This window comes from Oncorhynchus nerka, linkage group LG2 (genome assembly GCF_034236695.1).
Source record: "Oncorhynchus nerka isolate Pitt River linkage group LG2, Oner_Uvic_2.0, whole genome shotgun sequence".
Classification (NCBI taxonomy): domain Eukaryota; kingdom Metazoa; phylum Chordata; class Actinopteri; order Salmoniformes; family Salmonidae; genus Oncorhynchus; species Oncorhynchus nerka.
This window is the reverse complement of record NC_088397.1, coordinates 39,783,953-39,803,061: the sequence shown is the minus strand read 5'-3', so window position 1 is coordinate 39,803,061 and position 19,109 is coordinate 39,783,953. Positions and strand designations below refer to the sequence as shown.

Below are 19,109 nucleotides of genomic sequence, written 5' to 3'. Positions count from 1 at the left end.
TCGCCACGCCACCTGGTAGGAGCGACCTGTCAGGTAGGACGCAATCCAAGCGTGGGCCGCGCCGGAGATGCCCAACTCGGAGAGGGTGGAGAGGAGGATCTGATGGTTCACAGTATCGAAGGCAGCCGATAGGTCTAGAAGGATGAGAGCAGAGGAGAGAGAGTTAGCTTTAGCAGTGCGGAGCGCCTCCGTGATACAGAGAAGAGCAGTCTCAGTTGAATGACTAGTCTTGAAACCTGACTGATTTGGATCAAGAAGGTCATTCTGAGAGAGATAGCGGGAGAGCTGGCCAAGGACGGCACGTTCAAGAGTTTTGGAGAGAAAAGAAAGAAGGGATACTGGTCTGTAGTTGTTGACATCGGAGGGATCGAGTGTAGGTTTTTTCAGAAGAGGTGCAACTCTCGCTCTCTTGAAGACGGAAGGGACGTAGCCAGCGGTCAGGGATGAGTTGATGAGCGAGGTGAGGTAAGGGAGAAGGTCTCCGGAAATGGTCTGGAGAAGAGAGGAGGGGATAGGGTCAAGCGGGCAGGTTGTTGGGCGGCCGGCCGTCACAAGACGCGAGATTTCATCTGGAGAGAGGGGGGAGAAAGAGGTCAGAGCACAGGGTAGGGCAGTGTGAGCAGAACCAGCGGTGTCGTTTGACTTCGCAAACGAGGATCGGATGTCGTCGACCTTCTTTTCAAAATGGTTGACGAAGTCATCTGCAGAGAGGGAGGAGGGGGAGGGGGAGGAGGATTCAGGAGGGAGGAGAAGGTTGCAAAGAGCTTCCTAGGGTTAGAGGCAGATGCTTGGAATTTAGAGTGGTAGAAAGTGGCTTTAGCAGCAGAGAGAGAAGAGGAAACTGTAGAGAGGAGGGAGTGAAAGGATGTCAGGTCCGCAGGGAGGCGAGTTTTCCTCCATTTCCGCTCGGCTGCCCGGAGCCCTGTTCTGTGAGCTCGCAATGAGTCGTTGAGCCACGGAGCGGGAGGGGAGGACCGAGCCGGCCTGGAGGATAGGGGACATAGAGAGTCAAAGGATGCAGAAAGGGAGGAGAGGAGGGTTGAGGATGCAGAATCAGGAGATAGGTTGGAGAAGGTTTGAGCAGAGGGAAGAGATGATCGGATGGAAGAGGAGAGAGTAGCGGGGGAGAGAGAGCGAAGGTTGGGACGGCGCGATACCATCCGAGTAGGGGCAGTGTGGGAAGTGTTGGATGAGAGCGAGAGGGAGAAGGATACAAGGTAGTGGTCGGAGACTTGGAGGGAGTTGCAATGAGGTTAGTGGAAGAGCAGCATCTAGTAAAGATGAGGTCGAGCGTATTTCCTGCCTTGTGAGTAGGGGGGAAGGTGAGAGGGTGAGGTCAAAAGAGGAGAGGAGTGGAAAGAAGGAGGCAGAGAGGAATGAGTCAAAGGTAGACGTGGGGAGGTTAAAGTCGCCCAGAACTGTGAGAGGTGAGCCGTCCTCAGGAAAGGAGCTTATCAAGGCATCAGGCTCATTGATGAACTCTCCGAGGGAACCTGGAGGGCGATAAATGATAAGGATGTTAAGCTTGAAAGGGCTGGTAACTGTGACAGCATGGAATTCAAAGGAGGCGATAGACAGATGGGTAAGGGGAGAAAGAGAGAATGACCACTTGGGAGAGATGAGGATCCCGGTGCCACCACCCCGCTGACCAGAAGCTCTCGGGGTGTGCGAGAACACGTGGGCGGACGAAGAGAGAGCAGTAGGAGTAGCAGTGTTGTCTGTGGTGATCCATGTTTCCGTCAGTGCCAAGAAGTTGAGGGACTGGAGGGGTGCATAGGCTGAGATGAACTCTGCCTTGTTGGCCGCAGATCGGCAGTTCCAGAGGCTACCGGAGACCTGGAACTCCACGTGGGTCGTGCGCGCTAGGACCACCAGATTAGGGTGGCCGCGGCCACGCGGTGTGGAGCGTTTGTATGGTCTGTGCAGAGAGGAGAGAACAGGGATAGACAGACACATAGTTGACAGGCTACACAAGAGGCTACGCTAATGCAAAGGAGATTGGAATGACAAGTGGACTACACGTCTCGAGTGTTCAGAAAGTTAAGCTTACGTAGCAAGAATCTTATTGACTAAAATGATTAAAATGATACAGTACTGCTGAAGTAGGCTAGCTGGCAGAGGCTGCGTTGTTGACTATGTAGGCTAGCTGGCAGTGTCTGCGTTGTTGACACTACACTAATCAAGTCGTTCCGTTGAGTGTAATGGTTTCTACTGTGCTACTGTGCTGCTATTCGGGGCTAGCTGGCTAGCTAGCAGTGTTGATTTACGTTACGTTGCGTTAAAAGAACGACAATAGCTGGCTAGCTAACCTAGGAAATCGCTCAAGACTACACAATTATCTTTGATACAAAGACGGCTATGTAGCTAGCTACGATCAAACAAATCAAGCCGTTGTACTGTAATGAAATGAAAAATGTGATACTACCTGTGGAGCGAAGCGAAATGCGACCGGATTGTTGAGTGCGGAAGTTCTGTTACGTTAAGGACGACGAATAGCTGGCTAGCTAACCTCGGTAAATTAAGATAATCACTCTAAAACTACACACTCTAAACTACACAATTATCTTGGATACGAAGACAGCAAAGACAACTATGTAGCTAGCTAACACTACACTAATCAAGTCGTTCAGTTGAGTGTAAGTTGTGCTGCTAATCGGTAGACGGTGGACTAGCTAACTGTAGACGTTAGCTAGCTAGCTAGCTGCAGGGCGGTGTAGACTGCGTTAGGACGACGAAATACGATAATTACGCAATTATCTATGATACAAAGACGGCTATGTAGCTAGCTAAGAAGAAAAATTGCTAAGATTAGACAAATCAAACCGTTGTACAATAATGAAATGTAATACTACCTGCGGACCGAGTGCAGATGCGACCGCTCGCTCCAACCCGGAAGTTATAAGTAATGTTATTATCATTAGTAGGCTTAGTGTACAGTGGTTCCTCCTTTAAAAGTTGTGAGTTTACACCGAGGGATTTAGAGGTAATTTGTGGTTTAGTATGATACCCTGTATCACCACTTCATTGCTCCAGACCAGCGCAAGGGGGAGTTAGAGCACCGATTTATGCTTTTGGGTCCTACTAACAATGAGTGGGTGGCATAAACCTAAATAGAAACTGATAATTGTGCACAACTTCAGTAATACTTACTAAAACTGTTGTTACACTCAGGGTTTTATTTTGTTAGTATTCTTATTTTGCTCATGCTGTAGGCCACTCCTGACCGGTCACGTTGTACAGCGCCTGGGTGGCGCAAAGGTCTAAGACACTTTATAGCAGTGCAAGCTGTGTTGCTAAAGATGCTGGTTCAATACCCATGCCGGCCTCGACTGGGAGACCCATGAGATGACATGGGTTTTTTCCCCTCTAAAAACAAATTAGTATCGATGTCTCACCCCATGTTCAAGAATGGCCTTTTTCTCGCTCATTTTACATTATTTCAAAACAAAATAATCTCAAATATTTAAGGGCCATTGCACTAATAATGGCACTGACTAGGGAAATGTTCCCACTGTTCTATTCTTAGTGTCAGTCTGCAGGTTCAAACTAAAACAATGTAACTAATAATGGCATCTTTATGCTTTCATTAATAAAATAATTATAAAAATACTCTTTCAAAATGCAAATGTTGATTTAGTTATGGATCCATAACGAATTACTATGGGAATAAATATCACTGAATTACAGAAATATCCTCCAATCCTCTGTAATTATTGGTGGAGAGTCACGTCATATTTTTCGATATACTGTAGGCCTACCGTAGGCGACATGAGTCTCACTAGTGTCGAGTAATGTGATGTTACAAGTGGTGTAGGTCTTATTTAATTAAAGAGCATATTGAAGTTAGAAGCAATAGGATTTGAAGCAAAAGCCTACAACTCTCTTTTAGCACAGTTTCGCACTGCTCTGAGACAAGCATGGGGGCTGGTCTTGATAAATCAATGAGATTTTTATTTTCACTTAATCTCCGTTTGGGTATTGGTTAGACTAGAATTTTTAAAAAATTAGGGTGCAGAAATGTTACGCTCTTAGTGTAATCTTTTATTTAACTAGGCAAGTCCGTTAAAAACAAATTCTAATTTACAAGGACAGCCTACTACTTCCTCCCCGTCGGGGAATTGAACACCGGTCTCCCGCGTGCCCTGCCCGCAATTGGATTGAGATCTGGGCCCTTCGCTGGCCATGGCAGAACATGGACATTCCGTTGTTTCAGGAAATCACGCACAGAATGAGCGGTATGGCTGGTGACATTGTCATGCTGGAGGGTCATGTCAGGATGAGCCTACAGGAAGGGTACCACATGAGGGAGGAGGATGTTTTCCCTGTAATGCGCAGTGTTGAGATTGCCTGCACTGACAACAAGCTCAGTCCGATGATGCTGTGACACACTGCCCCAGACCATGACGGACCCTCCACCTCTAAATCGCTCTCGCTCCAGAGTACAGGCCAAGTCTATATTATGGCAAGAACAGCTCAAATAAGCAAATAGAAACAACAGTCTATCTGGAAAAATGTCAAATGCAGTTGCAAAAACTATCAAGCGCTATGATGAAACTGGCTCTCATGATGACTGCCACAGGAAAGGAAGACATTTACATTACATTTACATTTAAGTCATTTAGCAGACGCTCTTATCCAGAGCGACTTACAAATTGGTGCATTCACCTTATGACCTCCAGTGGAACAGTAGTGCATCTAAATCTTTTCAGGGGGAGGGGGGGTGAGAGGGATTACTTTATCCTATCCTAGGTATTCCTTAAAGAGGTGGGGTTTCAGGTGTCTCCGGAAGGTGGTGATTGACTCCGCTGTCCTGGCGTCGTGAGGGAGTTTGTTCCACCATTGGGGGGCCAGAGCAGCGAACAGTTTTGACTGGGCTGAGCGGGAACTGTACTTCCTCAGTGGTAGGGAGGCGAGCAGGCCAGAGGTGGATGAACGCAGTGCCCTTGTTTGGGTGTAGGGCCTGATCAGAGCCTGGAGGTACTGAGGTGCCGTTCCCCTCACAGCTCCGTAGGCAAGCACCATGGTCTTGTAGCGGATGCGAGCTTCAACTGGAAGCCAGTGGAGGGAGCGGAGGAGCGGGGTGACGTGAGAGAACTTGGGAAGGTTGAACACCAGACGGGCTGCGGCGTTCTGGATGAGTTGTAGGGGTTTAATGGCACAGGCAGGGAGCCCAGCCAACAGCGAGTTGCAGTAATCCAGACGGGAGATGACAAGTGCCTGGATTAGGACCTGCGCCGCTTCCTGTGTGAGGCAGGGTCGTACTCTGCGGATGTTGTAGAGCATGAACCTACAGGAACGGGCCACCGCCTTGATGTTAGTTGAGAACGACAGGGTGTTGTCCAGGATCACGCCAAGGTTCTTAGCGCTCTGGGAGGAGGACACAATGGAGTTGTCAACCGTGATGGCGAGATCATGGAACGGGCAGTCCTTCCCCGGGAGGAAGAGCAGCTCCGTCTTGCCGAGGTTCAGCTTGAGGTGGTGATCCGTCATCCACACGGATATGTCTGCCAGACATGCAGAGATGCGATTCGCCACCTGGTCATCAGAAGGGGGAAAGGAGAAGATTAATTGTGTGTCGTCTGCATAGCAATGATAGGAGAGACCATGTGAGGTTATGACGGAGCCAAGTGACTTGGTGTATAGCGAGAATAGGAGAGGGCCTAGAACAGAGCCCTGGGGGACACCAGTAGTTAGAGCACGTGGTGTGGAGACGGATTCTCGCCACGCCACCTGGTAGGAGCGACCTGTCAGGTAGGACGCAATCCAAGCGTGGGCCGCGCCGGAGATGCCCAACTCGGAGAGGGTGGAGAGGAGGATCTGATGGTTCACAGTATCGAAGGCAGCCGATAGGTCTAGAAGGATGAGAGCAGAGGAGAGAGAGTTAGCTTTAGCAGTGCGGAGCGCCTCCGTGATACAGAGAAGAGCAGTCTCAGTTGAATGACTAGTCTTGAAACCTGACTGATTAGGATCAAGAAGGTCATTCTGAGAGAGATAGCGGGAGAGCTGGCCAAGGACGGCACGTTCAAGAGTTTTGGAGAGAAAAGAAAGAAGGGATACTGGTCTGTAGTTGTTGACATCGGAGGGATCGAGTGTAGGTTTTTTCAGAAGGGGTGCAACTCTCGCTCTCTTGAAGACGGAAGGGACGTAGCTAGCGGTCAGGGATGAGTTGATGAGCGAGGTGAGGTAAGGGAGGAGGTCTCCGGAAATGGTCTGGAGAAGAGAGGAGGGGATAGGGTCAAGCGGGCAGGTTGTAGGGCGGCCGGTCGTCACAAGACGCGAGATTTCATCTGGAGAGAGAGGGGAGAAAGAGGTCAGAGCACAGAGTTACATCTGCTGCAGAGGATAAGTTCAGTTACCAGCCCAAATAAATGCTTCACGGAGTTCAAGTAACAGACACATCTCAACATCAACTGTTAAGAGGAGAGTGCGTGAATCAGGCCTTCATGGACGAATTGCTGCAAAGAAACCACTAAAAGGACTCCGATATGAAGAAGAGACTTTCTTGCACCAAGAAACATAAGCAGTGGACATTTTTCCGGTGGAAATCTGTCCTTTGGTCTGATGAGTCCAAATTTGAGATTTTTGGTTCCAACCGCCGTTTCTTTGTGAGACGCAGAGTAAGGTGAACGGATGATCTCCACGTGTGTGGTTCCCAACGTGAAGCATGGAGGACGTGGTGCGGGGGTGTGTTGCTGGTGACACTGTCTGATTTTATTTAGAATTCAAGGCACACTTAACCAGCATGGCTACCACCGCATTCTGCAGCAATATGCCATCCCATCTGGTTTGCGCTTAGTCCCACTATAATTGGTTTCTCAACAGGACAATGACCCCAAAAACACCTCCATGCTGTGTAAGGGCTATTTGACCGAGAAGGAAAGTGATGGAGTGCTGCATCAGACGACCTGGCCTCCAAAAACACCAGACCTCAGCACAATTGATATGGTTTGGGATGAGTTGGACCGCAAAGTGAAGGAAAATCCGTCAACAACAACAACTGTTGGGAAAGCATTCCAGGTGAAGCTGGTTGAGAGAAAGCCAAAAGTGTGCAAGGCAAAGGGTGGCTACTTTGAAGAATTTCTCATTTCTAGTTATTTCATAGTTTTGATGTATTCAATATTTTTCTACAATGCAGAAAATAGTAAAAAAGAAAGAAAGAAAACCCTGGACTATAGCTTATTTGGTTAAAACATATAGCATGTCCCTATATATGGGGGGGGGGGGCATTTTAAATTTTCAATCCATCGATTGGTCGCGAGAACAGAAGTCTCTGTCGACCAATACATTTATTTTTTTTAGTCGGGGGCTTCCCTAGTGGCAACTTGGAGACATGTTAGACCTCTCACTCAAACCTTTTTTCCAATCTTGCACCTACTCCAAAATGTCCAGTGTGTTTTCAGATTTCGTTGTTGACAAATGCTGTGGAAACTACAGTAAATGTAAAATACAGTAGTTTAACATAAGTAAAATAATACTTTGAAGTACTACTTAAATTGTGTTTTGGGGTGTCTACAGTACTATTTATATTTTTGACCACTTTTACCCCACTATGTTCCTAAAGAAAATGTACATTTTCCCTGGCACATTTCGAATGCTTTAGCAGGACAAGGAAATGTCCAATTCACGCACTTATCAAAAGAACGCAGTCATCACTACTGCCTTTGGTGTTGCTTGAGATAAGGAATTTGTCATTATTTCTAGTGTTTACTTTTGACGCTTAAGTATATTTAAAACCCAATACTTTTACTCAAGTAGTATTTTACTGGGTAACTTTTACTTTTCATTTTCTTTTAAGTTATCTTTATTTTTCCACCACTGGTAAAATGCACAAAATCAAGTCTGTTTGGATTCAAGTCTTATCAGGTGAGCTTTTGTCTTCACCTTTTGGTCTAACAATCTCCTAAATGTTTTCTTTCAAAAAAACATCCCCACAGCATGATGCTGCCACCATCATGCTTCATCATAGGGATGGTGCCAGGTTTCCTCCAGACATGACGCTTGGCATTCAGGCAAAATAGTTTAATCTTGATTTCATCAGACCAAAGAATCTTGTTTCTCATGGTCTGAGAGTCCTTTAGGTGCCTTTTGGCAGGCTGTCATGTGCCTTTTACTGAGGAGTGGCTTTTGTCTGGCGGCCACTTAACCATAAAGGCCTGATTTGGTGGAGTGCTGCAGAGTTGGTTGTTCTTTTGGAAGGGTCTCCCATCTCCACAGAGGAACTCTGGAGCTCTGTCAGAGTGACCATCACCTCCCTGACCAAGGCCCTTCTCCCCCGATTGCTCAGTTTGGTCGGGCGGCCAGCCCTAGAAAGATTATTGGTGGTTCCAAACTTCTTCCGTTTAACAATGATGGAGGCCGCTGTGCTCTTGGGGACCTTCAATGCTGCAGAACATTTTTGGTACCCTCCCCAGATCTGTGCCTCGACGCAATCTTGTATCTGAGCTTTACAGACAATTCCTTCAACCTCATAGCTTGGTTTTTGCGCTAAAAGTAATTTAATTTGTTTTAAAATACGTCTGTAACGTCACAAAATGTGGAAAAAGGAAGGGGTCTCAATACTTTCAGAATGAACTGTCGATCTGTCATTCTCATTAAAGGCAAGTCTAAGAAGCGGTAGATAAGTTCTGTGTGTGCGATTTCTATACTTCCATTTAAGTTTTGGTTTTGCGTCTTTTACTTAGTTTGATTACCAGCTGAAAATAAAATATTTCTGGTAATTGAAAAGGTATATCATAGCGGTGTAGATGGTGGATGGGGGAAATGAGGTAAAATCATGACGTCAATGATCTTCAGGTCGGAGCTCTAGAAAGAGGCCAGTGATTCCGAGTTGGATGACACTACAAATGTACTTTCCCCAGTCAGAGCTCGCTAATTACAGAAAATGGCTTACGGTTGTGAGTGTGACAATAAAAGCAGGGCATTCTACCTGAGAATTGTTGTATTTGGACTGTCTCGTTTGCCTATAGTTATCCTAATTTGACTTTGGTGCAGGTCATGTTGTTCTTCACATTAACGTCTCTGGTAAACACACACTATCAAATAAAATCAAAGTTTATTTGTCACATGCACAGGATACAGACGGTGTTAACGGTTCAATGAAATGGTTACTTGCATAGTGGAGTAATTTTTTTTTAGACATGTGGCTAGCTAAACAATTAGCCATAATTCCAACTCATAACATTAGTACCATGCATGAATCTGTATGTAGCTAAATCTAACCAACTAGGTTCAATGTTACCTAGCAATGCAAATGTATTTCTGAGATACAAATAATATTACTACACAGATCATACACAACATTAGCTAGCTAGCTAACAGTATGCTTTAACTGGCATTGAAAACAACTTTCTGACTAAATTCAAAACAAATCTGAAAATGTAGCTTGCTAAACTCTTACCCGTATACATGGATGAACGCTTCTCACTCTGTCATGGATGCTATAGTTGCCATTAGTTTGAAGATGTAATCCGGAGACGGGTGTTTTATACAACAGCCTTCTGACTCTTTTCAACTCCCTCGGTTGAAAACTTCTTCCGTGACAACACGCCGTTTCTTCCCCCATCACTGTCATCAGAAGACTACAATGTCTGGTTCAGTTACAATATCAGGGATTTCCTCATCTGATACATTTGCAGTGTCCGAGAGAGTCAGCATGGCACCGATTGTCCTACAGAAAGTAATCATCACAACCTTTTTCCCTCTGATCTTGACTTTGTCGATAACTCGTCAAATTCAGGGCAGCAACATTAAGAGCAGTAGCAACACTTTTGCAGTTCTTCATATCTTTCTAAAGCTGTGGTAGAAAGGATTATCGACAATACTGAGCAGCTCATGCTATAGACTGACGCGTGGTACACCAATCTGAACTCATCTCTCTTGGCATGTCCAGCCCATACATTATCTCAGCCAATCATGGCTAGTGGGAAGATTCTTGCAATTTTTCGTGGCTAAACCAACTAGGCTTAATGTAACAATTGTATTTACAGATGGCATACTAGTTTGTTATTAAGGCACATGAAAGTTCACATGTTCCAGAAGACATTTCTGCAAAAAAAATAACACATTTTGATTTAAATAATAAAATGCCTCTCCTGTGAAGTAGTGACGTGTGACATACGCCTAGCTTCTTGAAACAGGTCACAATTTACAGCACTTGATGAGTTTTTGTCCAACCCAAAATACTATGTTGAGAAAAAATACTTGTAGGTTGCTTTGGTTTGGTTCACCATGTCAATATTCCACAAACTATACACTGCTCAAAAAAATACGGGGAACACTAAAATAACACATCCTAGATCTAAATGATTGAAATATTCTTATTAAATACTTTTTTCTTCACATAGTTGAATGTGCTGACAACAAAATCACACAAAAATGATCAATGGAAATCAAATGTATCAACCCATGGAGGTCTGGGTTTGGAGTCACACTCAAAATTAAAGTGGAAAACCACACTACAGGCTGATCCAACTTTGATGTAATGTCCTTAAAACAAGTCAAAATGAGGCTCAGTAGTGTGTGTGGTCTTCACGTGCCTGTATGACCTCCCTACAACGCCTGGGCATGCTCCTAATGAGGTGGTGGATCTCCTCCCAGACCTGGACTAAAGCATCCGCCAACTCCTGGACAGTCTGTGGTGCAACGTGGCGTTGGTGGATGGAGCGAGACATGATGTCCCAGATGTGCTCAATTGGATTCAGGTCTGGGGAACGGTCGGGCCAGTCCATAGCATCAATGCCTTCCTCTTGCAGGAACTGCTGACACTCCAGCCACATGAGGTCTAGCATTGTCTTGCATTAGGAGGAACCCAGGGCCAACCGAACCAGCATATGGTCTCACAAGGGGTCTGAGGATCTCATCTCGGTACCTAATGGCAGTCAGGCTACCTCTGGCGAGCACATGGAGGGCTGTGCGGCCCTCCAAAGAAATGCCACCCCACACCATGACTGACCCACCGCCAAACCGGTCATGCTGGAGGATGTTGCAGGCAGCAGAACATTCTCCACGGCGTCTCCAGACACTGTCACGTCTGTCACGTGCTCAGTGTGAACCTGCTTTCATCTGTGAAGAGCACAGGGCGCCAGTGGCGAATTTGCCAATCTTGGTGATCTCTGGCAAATGCCAAACGTCCTGCACGGTGTTGGGCTGTAAGCACAACCCCCACCTGTGGACGTCGGGCCCTCATACCACCCTCATGGAGTCTGTTTCTGACCGTTTGAGCAGACACATGCACATTTGTGGCCAGCTGGAGGTCATTTTGCAGGGCTCTGGCAGTGCTCCTCCTGCTCCTCCTTGCACAAAGGCGGAGGTAGCGGTCCTGCTGCTGGGTTGTTGCCGTCCTACGGCCTCCTCCACGTCTCCTGATGTACTGGCCTGTCTCCTGGTAGCGCCTCCATGCTCTGGACACTACACTGACAGACACAGCAAACCTTCTTGCCACAGCTCGCATTGATGTGCCATCCTGGATGAGCTGCACTACCTGAGCCACTTGTGTGGGTTGTAGACTCCGTCTCATGCTACCACTAGAGTGAAAGCACCGCCAGCATTCAAAAGTGACCAAAACATCAGCCAGGAAGCACAGGAACTGAGAAGTGGTCTGTGGTTACCACCTGCAGAACCACTCCTTTATTGGGGGTGTCTTGCTAATTGCCTATAATTTCCACCTGTTGTCTATTCCATTTGCACAAGAGCATGTGAGATTTATTGTCAATCAGTGTTGCTTCCTAAGTGGACAGTTTGATTTCACAGAAGTGTGATTGACTTGGAGTTACATTGTTGTTTAAGTGTTCCCTTTATTTTTTTGAGCAGTGTATGAAGCATAAGTTTTCCTCTGTAATGATGTCCTTGTGCCAGTCTTAATGGTGCTTTCTTTGTCTTTATCTGTACTTGTTCCACACAGATGCAGTTTATTGATGCTCTGGACGGGGAGGACCTCCTGCTGACTGGGGAGGTCAATTGGCGCCCCTTCTGGAGGATAATGCACAGAGCATCCTGAAGGTCCCCACGCCCACCTACAACGACGCTGGGCTCTAAGACGCCCACCCCCATCACCCTGCTCTACCTCCTTCTCTACCCATACTCCTCTGTGGCCAGAAACACTGTACTCTAGGCAGGATTGCCATGCAGGGACTCTCACACCTGATCTACACAACATACACACACTCTCTCTCCCTTCACACCCCTTCCCCACCCACCCTCCAAAACAACCCCCTAACCAGTGTCCCATCAACCAACTGACTGGCAGGGAATACCATCCACTGCCATTTCCTATAAGTTCTGAGAGTAAGAAGATGCCCGCTTGGAATGTTGCACTTCATTTAAAAAAATATACAGAAATCCTTTCTAGTTATCTATTTTTTTCTGATGCCATAACATTTATAAGCGTTCCTCATAGCCTTTGCGGTTACATGCCCCGCTGTCTAAATTTTTCTGGTGCAGTGGTTCCGTCTTCCAATGCTCTCCGAATGTTATGGGAAACATATACATGTTGCCTGGCGAATCATCAATGTCTAAAATGGGACTTTTGCCCTAACTGAAATAAGTCTCAAAGGAATATTTTGTTTTTCTTTTTGTTTGTATGAATCCTCCTTCAAAATAAATCTGTAAACCAGTAATGAAGTGCCTGATGAGTGTAGCCCAGTTTTGCATAACAGGTGTGCTAGTTGATACATGTTTGTCATTTGCTCTCAGCCAATTGCTTTAGGTCTTTGACAATGAATGGAGGCTTCTCCATGGAAACGGTGGTGTTGTGTTTCCCTCTGACTGACAGATCACTGTCTCGTTGGTCCACAAGGGGCTCTGGGAGAGGGAAAGCGTCTACTGGGTCCTGTGTGTGAGAACAGATCTAAAGGGTGTTTAAGAAAGGGAAGTTTTATGCTCTGGTCTGGAGAAGAGACATAGATACAGACTCCTCTCAGGAATAACAGTTGTCCAATTGCAAATTATTATTTTTTTGTTAAATTCATCTGAAATTATTTATAATGGTACATATTTTCTGGAGCTGTATGTTTCCTTTTTTTACACCTTTGGTTTTGAATTGGGTATGTGTGTGAGTGTCTGGCCATCCGTGTGGCTGTTCAGCTGACTGTGACTGTGAGGGAGGGAGTGGGCCCTTTTAGGTCCCACCTCCTGCATTTGTTTTAGGGCTTTTTTTCCACAGCAGGAGTTCTCTCATTCAGTGAAATCACCCCATCCATGCAGTCTTTCACCTATGCTTCGAACACTCATATGGGAGATGTATTTCACATTTCCCATGAAAGTTTAGAAAACGCATCTTATGAAAGACAACAATCCAAAACTAGCGATGGGGGCATAAACATGCTATTGGTCATTTTATGATGCTGGGAAGTGATATAAACAAAGATGGAGTCATCAGCAAGTCACCATTGTTCACTTAAGCCACAGGTCTATATAAAAAGGACTTTATATACAGTTGCTAGTGGTTAGTACTACATGCTCATATGATCTTGTTTGGTGTACCTTTCTAGGCCATGTCTATTTGCTCTGCGGCCAGCCAGGCGCTGACCTATACTGCTAACACAGAGATCATGTGCAGGTTTACAGCATGGTGGTTTTAGAGCAGTCAACAGGACAGCAGTAAAACTAACAGTCTTCCTGTGTTATATTATCCTTCAGGTGTGTCACCTGGTGTTTACTTACTACACCATGATCCACACAGCCTGCTCACATGACCATGCAGGATTCCGTGTGCCACTTCTGTTGTGTTACGTCTTCCAGTACTGTGACCCTTTTGGGTTCAGATCAGTCACCCCATTTCCTCTACTTGTTTGTGTTCAGATCGTTGCGCCACCTTTCTACAAAGATTATTTTGTGATCTGAATAGTGCTGCGGTAATCTTATCAAAGATGACCTTTGAGTTTTCTTGACCTTGTGATTCGACCAGGAAAAGCTTAGGGCTCTAACCAACACCGCTATATTTCCAGTTTGGGTAAAAGTTGAGGGAAGCCTTAGTGAATATTCCCAGTGAATTGTTGGATGAGGCAGTTATTCTCCTGTTGTGAAACAAATGTGGTATTGCCCATAGTTGAAGTACAGTAGTCTCATCTAGGTCTCAGAGATATACAGTGTAACACCCAACCTTCCCACAAACTACATTTAACAACCTACCCAAAATATTACATCTCAAACAGACTTTAAACAGGAAATGGCAAGCTCAAGTCGGCTTAGTCAGTGTTCCCATGGTAGTAAACTGTAAATGTCCCGAGGCCCAGACCAGAGAGTGACAAACAGCGCCTTGGAAAAGGTCGACGTTAAGCTGTTGAGAGCAATGTTGTCAGGCTGCAATTTATTACCATGAGCTGGATGGAGGCCCTGGCACCGCACCAGGGAGTCAACTGGTTCAAACACGGCCCTGTTCTTTCCTATTTGTTTTCTTCATGAGCGTCCTGGAGGAGCACTCACCCTGCTGCTGTGTTAAGGGAGTGTTTAGTGCATGCCTATGGGTGGAGGAGGTTTGACTTCACAAACCCAGTGGTATCACGGCTAAGCTTGCTTCAGGTGATATGTATAATCTCTAGGTGTAAGCAGTACTGTCAGTAACTTAAATGCAAAAAATGGTTTCCTCCCTAAGGAGATAATGTTGATTTCGCTTAGCTCGGAAAACATTACGAGGGTTCTGGCCCACGTTGATTTCAGAGAAATTGTTTTAATTGGGATGTCATATAATCAATCAAAAATGACCCTACAAAGTGCTCAGTGAAAATCTGAGGTGGCCCTTCCAATTTTAATTAACTTGTGCTCTCAATTTTGCAGGGATAATGCCTTTCCATTGTATTAATGAAATTAGGTCATTTTAAGCATTTGTACTCTTAAATCTCTACCCGGTACAGCCAGAAGAGGACTGGCCACCCCTCGGAGCCTGGTTCCTTTAGGTTTTTTCCTAGGTTCCTGCCTTCTCGGATGTTTGTCCCTACAGCAACCTTTCGGTTACTGGCCCAATGCTCTAACCACTAGGCTACCTGTCGCCTCTCTTTGTGACAACTGCTGATGAAAAAAGGCTTTATAAAATGCGTTGGATTGATTTGCCATAAATATATCATCTAGATATGTTAAGTTTGTAGACAGCCTCACATGTACAAAGTTATTTATTGACAGAGGCAATCATGAAAAGGACTACAGAGTAAGCCAAGCACTTAATTGTTGTGCTATATCCTTTCATTTAAGAACCCGTTCCTCTATCTGCTACTGTCAATCTAACTACACTTTATTCAGCCAGTCTTTACAGGCAATTCCCAGGACGTTAAACATGATCTAGGAGAAGCTGGATTAGCAGGGTGAGACAAGCTAGCTAAGAAGGTTATCTGATGAAACGTTCCATGTTAGAGTACCTTTTTTTTTTTGATCCAATGCTTAGTCAAGACTACAGTAGGATTGTAGCATAACCTAGACCTCTCTTGTGAGCCCTACTTAACGCACGCACGTGGATGCAGTTTGGTAAATAGACAGGGAAATAAGTGCTAAATTGTTTTGTTTTTTCTGACTGAATCAAGTCGGAATGTTTTCCCTAGCTGAGAAGAAAAAATGCTTAGGACTGACACATATGTATAGTATGCAAACCCTACAGAATGTTTGATGGTTTTATTAGCAAAAGTATTTCTCCACAAAGAATGAATTCATTAGGAGAGTGTTGGCCTTATGTCATATGGGGCATCCTTGACTTGTATCAACTTTTACTGAGCGGTTGCTGGGACAAGTTCGAGTCAGGTCACATCTTTTTAATCAAATCGAATTTTGCAAATTTGTACTTGCCCTCCCTGCAGGGCTGTGGCTGTCATTTCCATTTAGAATGTAACTCCTGTTATTTAAGCATTACTTCAGCACCTCTTAGCACCACCCTTCACAAACAATCAGATCAAAAACATTATTTGAGTTCTCCATCCTGAAACGTCTGAAAAGCTGAGGAAGAAGGTGCCGAAGATGCTAGATGTCTGGGTAGTTAAACAATTCTATGGCAGTGCTCCGTCTTCCATTTTGTTTTTACTGGAATAATGGGTGGTGGCATATTACTATTGGTGGGATATTTATGTAAAAATTAATAAGGCTGGCTCGTAGTCAATGTATTATTACGATTGCCATTTTACCCATTTGAAAGGTCCGATTTGTATTTCTGAGAATACAGTGGGGCAAAAAAGTATTTAGTCAGCCACCAATTGTGCAAGTTCTCCCACTTAAAAAGATGAGAGGCCTGTAATTTTCATCATAGGTACACTTCAACTATGACAGACAAAATGAGGGAAAAAAATCCAGAAAATCACATTGTAGGCTTTTTAATGAATTTATTTGCAAATTATGGTGGAAAATAAGTATTTGGTCACCTACAAACAAGCAAGATTTCTGGCTCTCACAGACCTGTAACTTCCTCTTTTTAAGAGGGTCCTCTGTCCTCCACTCGTTGAACTTGTTATCAGTATAAAAGACACCTGTCCACAACCTCAAACAGTCACACTCCAAACTCCACTATGGCCAAGACCAAAGAGCTGTCAAAGGACACCAGAAACAAAATTGTAGACCTGCACCAGGCTGGGAAGACTGAATCTGCAATAGGTAAGCAGCTTGGTTTGAAGAAATCAAATGTGGGAGCAATTATTAGGAAATGGAACACATACAAGACCACTGATAATCTCCCTCGATCTGGGGCTCCACGCAAGATCTCACCCCGTGGGGTCAAAATGATCACAAGAACGGTGATCAAAAATCCCAGAACCACACGGGGGGACCTAGTGAATGACCTGCAGAGAGCTGGGACCAAAGTAACAAAGCCTACCATCAGTAACACACTACGCCGCCAGGGACTCAAATCCTGCAGTGCTAGATGTGTCCCCCTGCTTAAGCCTGTACATGTCCAGGCCCGTCTGAAGTTTGCTAGAGAGCATTTGGATGATCCAGAAGAAGATTGGGAGAATGTCATATGGTCAGATGAAACCAAAATATAATTTTTTGGTAAAAACTCAACTCGTCGTGTTTGGAGGACAAAGAATGCTGAGTTGCATCCAAAGAACACCATACCTACTGTGAAGCATGGGGGTGGAAACATCATGCTTTGGGGCTGTTTTTCTGCAAAGGGACTGATCCGTGTAAAGGAAAGAATGAATGGGGCCATGTATCGTGAGATTGAGTGAAAACCTCCTTCCATCAGCAAGGGCATTGAAGATGAAACGTGGCTGGGTCTTTCAGCATGACAGTGATCCCAAACACACCGCCCGGGCAACGAAGGAGTGGCTTCGTAAGAAGCATTTCAAGGTCCTGGAGTGGCCTAGCCAGTCTCCAGATCTCAACCCCATAGAAAATCTTTGGAGGGAGTTGAAAGTCCGTGTTGCCCAGCATCAGCCCCAAAACATCACTGCTCTAGAGGATATCTGCATGGAGGAATGGGCCAAAATACCAGCAACAGTGTGTGAAGACTTACAGAAAACGTTTGACCTTCTGTCATTGCCAACAAAGGGTATATAACAAAGTATTGAGAAACTTTTGTTATTGACCAAATACTTATTTTCCACCATAATTTGCAAATACATTCATTATAAATCCTACAATGTGATTTTCTGAAGAAAAAAAATCTCATTTTGTCTGTCATAGTTGAAGTGTACCTATGATGAAAATTACAGGCCTCTCTCATCTTTTTAAGTGGGAGAACTTGCACAATTGGTGGCTGACTAAATACTTTTTTTGCCCCACTGTATATGTCCACTCAAACTCAGCAAGATAATCCTGCTGTGTATTTATTATTGATTGTGATTTCAAAATGATCCGTTGAAAAGAATTTGAGAACCCATATCGAAAAAGGGAATATCTGTTTACTATTTTGCTGGTCCCAAAAGTAATGGGAGCAGCAAAGCAGTGAGCGAACATAATATTTTTCTGTTTATTGGACCTTACTTTTGTCCAGCTCCTGTTATTATTGTGGATGTGTGTAAAAAAAAAATATATAAAAAATATATATATATATATATATATACAAAAATCCATTCATTATTCCTATATGTTAAAATAATGTGCTATTCACAACACAAGTGTTTGCTGTTGTATCACGATGAGCTGTGTCACCATTACCTCTATGGGCACCTCAGTTGAAAGAATCTGGTTAAACCTGATTTGTTAGTTTTGTAAGGAACACACTGTAATTGCAGTGGTGATCGTAGTGCAAACTGATGACAATTCCGGTCTCATGATTATGGGTGGTTAGAGAAAGAACACATCTGAGCTGTTTTGACAGCTTTTAGATTAGCAGATATGAATGTGATCAACAAGAATAACCTACTTGTACTGTTAACACTTCAGTGACAGACGATTAGTTGATTCGGAGATAAGTTATTGTAGATAAGGGCTTGATGTCAGGCATTGTATGTATGATATCAACCAGGTATAATATTGCTTAACATGAAATAGTACAAGCATGGGTATTGATTACCTCTACATCCTGCCGCATCACTTCACAATGGAGTACCCCATCCTGTGCCTTCAATTACTAGTGTTGAGTTTTTGTGGGAATAAATATTCCACCATGGGTGGGCCTTCATCTGTCTTACCCCAGTAAGGATCTCTTCAGTGAATGTGATCAAAAGTATTAACCGCTGGTCAGTTTAATTTTTAAATATCCTTCTTTTGAAATAGAACCTCCACATTGTGGAAAATTCAATCATTATTTTGTATCAATCAATTTGACCTGAAAGATAAAGGAAATACAAAACAAAAGACAAATTAAATATCTGCACCTCAGATGCTGAGATGTAGGCTACTGATTTCCTTCCTGTTGAGGACTTGTGGATGCTTTTTTTAAATATAATTTGCCTTGTGGCCTTTTATGTGCAAGATGACATGTAAATTAAATTCTACAATGTCATGCACTCTTCCCTAGTTCCTATATTTACTATTCAGTCAGTGGCAGTGCAGCCATAGCCAAGCTGGTATGATATGAGTGCCTGATCAAGCAAGCCTATTAGATCTAAATGCTTACATTGCTAGAAGGCAAAATACTAGATGTAACAAAGGTAAATCTGAGACACTCAAATTAGTATGGTATGGTTATATAAGTCAAAAGCAAAATAAGGGTCAACTTTAGCATTTGAGCTAATTAGCACATTTTCAACTTA

The 19,109-nt window shown here is 44.4% G+C and overlaps 1 protein-coding gene across 1 annotated transcript in view; it reads left to right on the top strand.

Annotated features, from left to right (window-relative positions):
- LOC115135157 (ubiquinol-cytochrome-c reductase complex assembly factor 1) overlaps positions 1–12,614 on the top strand; it is a 53,017-nt gene extending 40,403 nt beyond the window's left edge. The window contains 2 exon segments of the mRNA XM_029669537.2: positions 11,900–11,963; positions 11,966–12,614. Of these exon segments, the coding sequence (XP_029525397.2) occupies positions 11,900–11,963; positions 11,966–12,033 (132 nt within the window). The 3' untranslated portion in view covers positions 12,034–12,614.
- Positions 12,615–19,109: the final 6,495 nt, after the last annotated feature.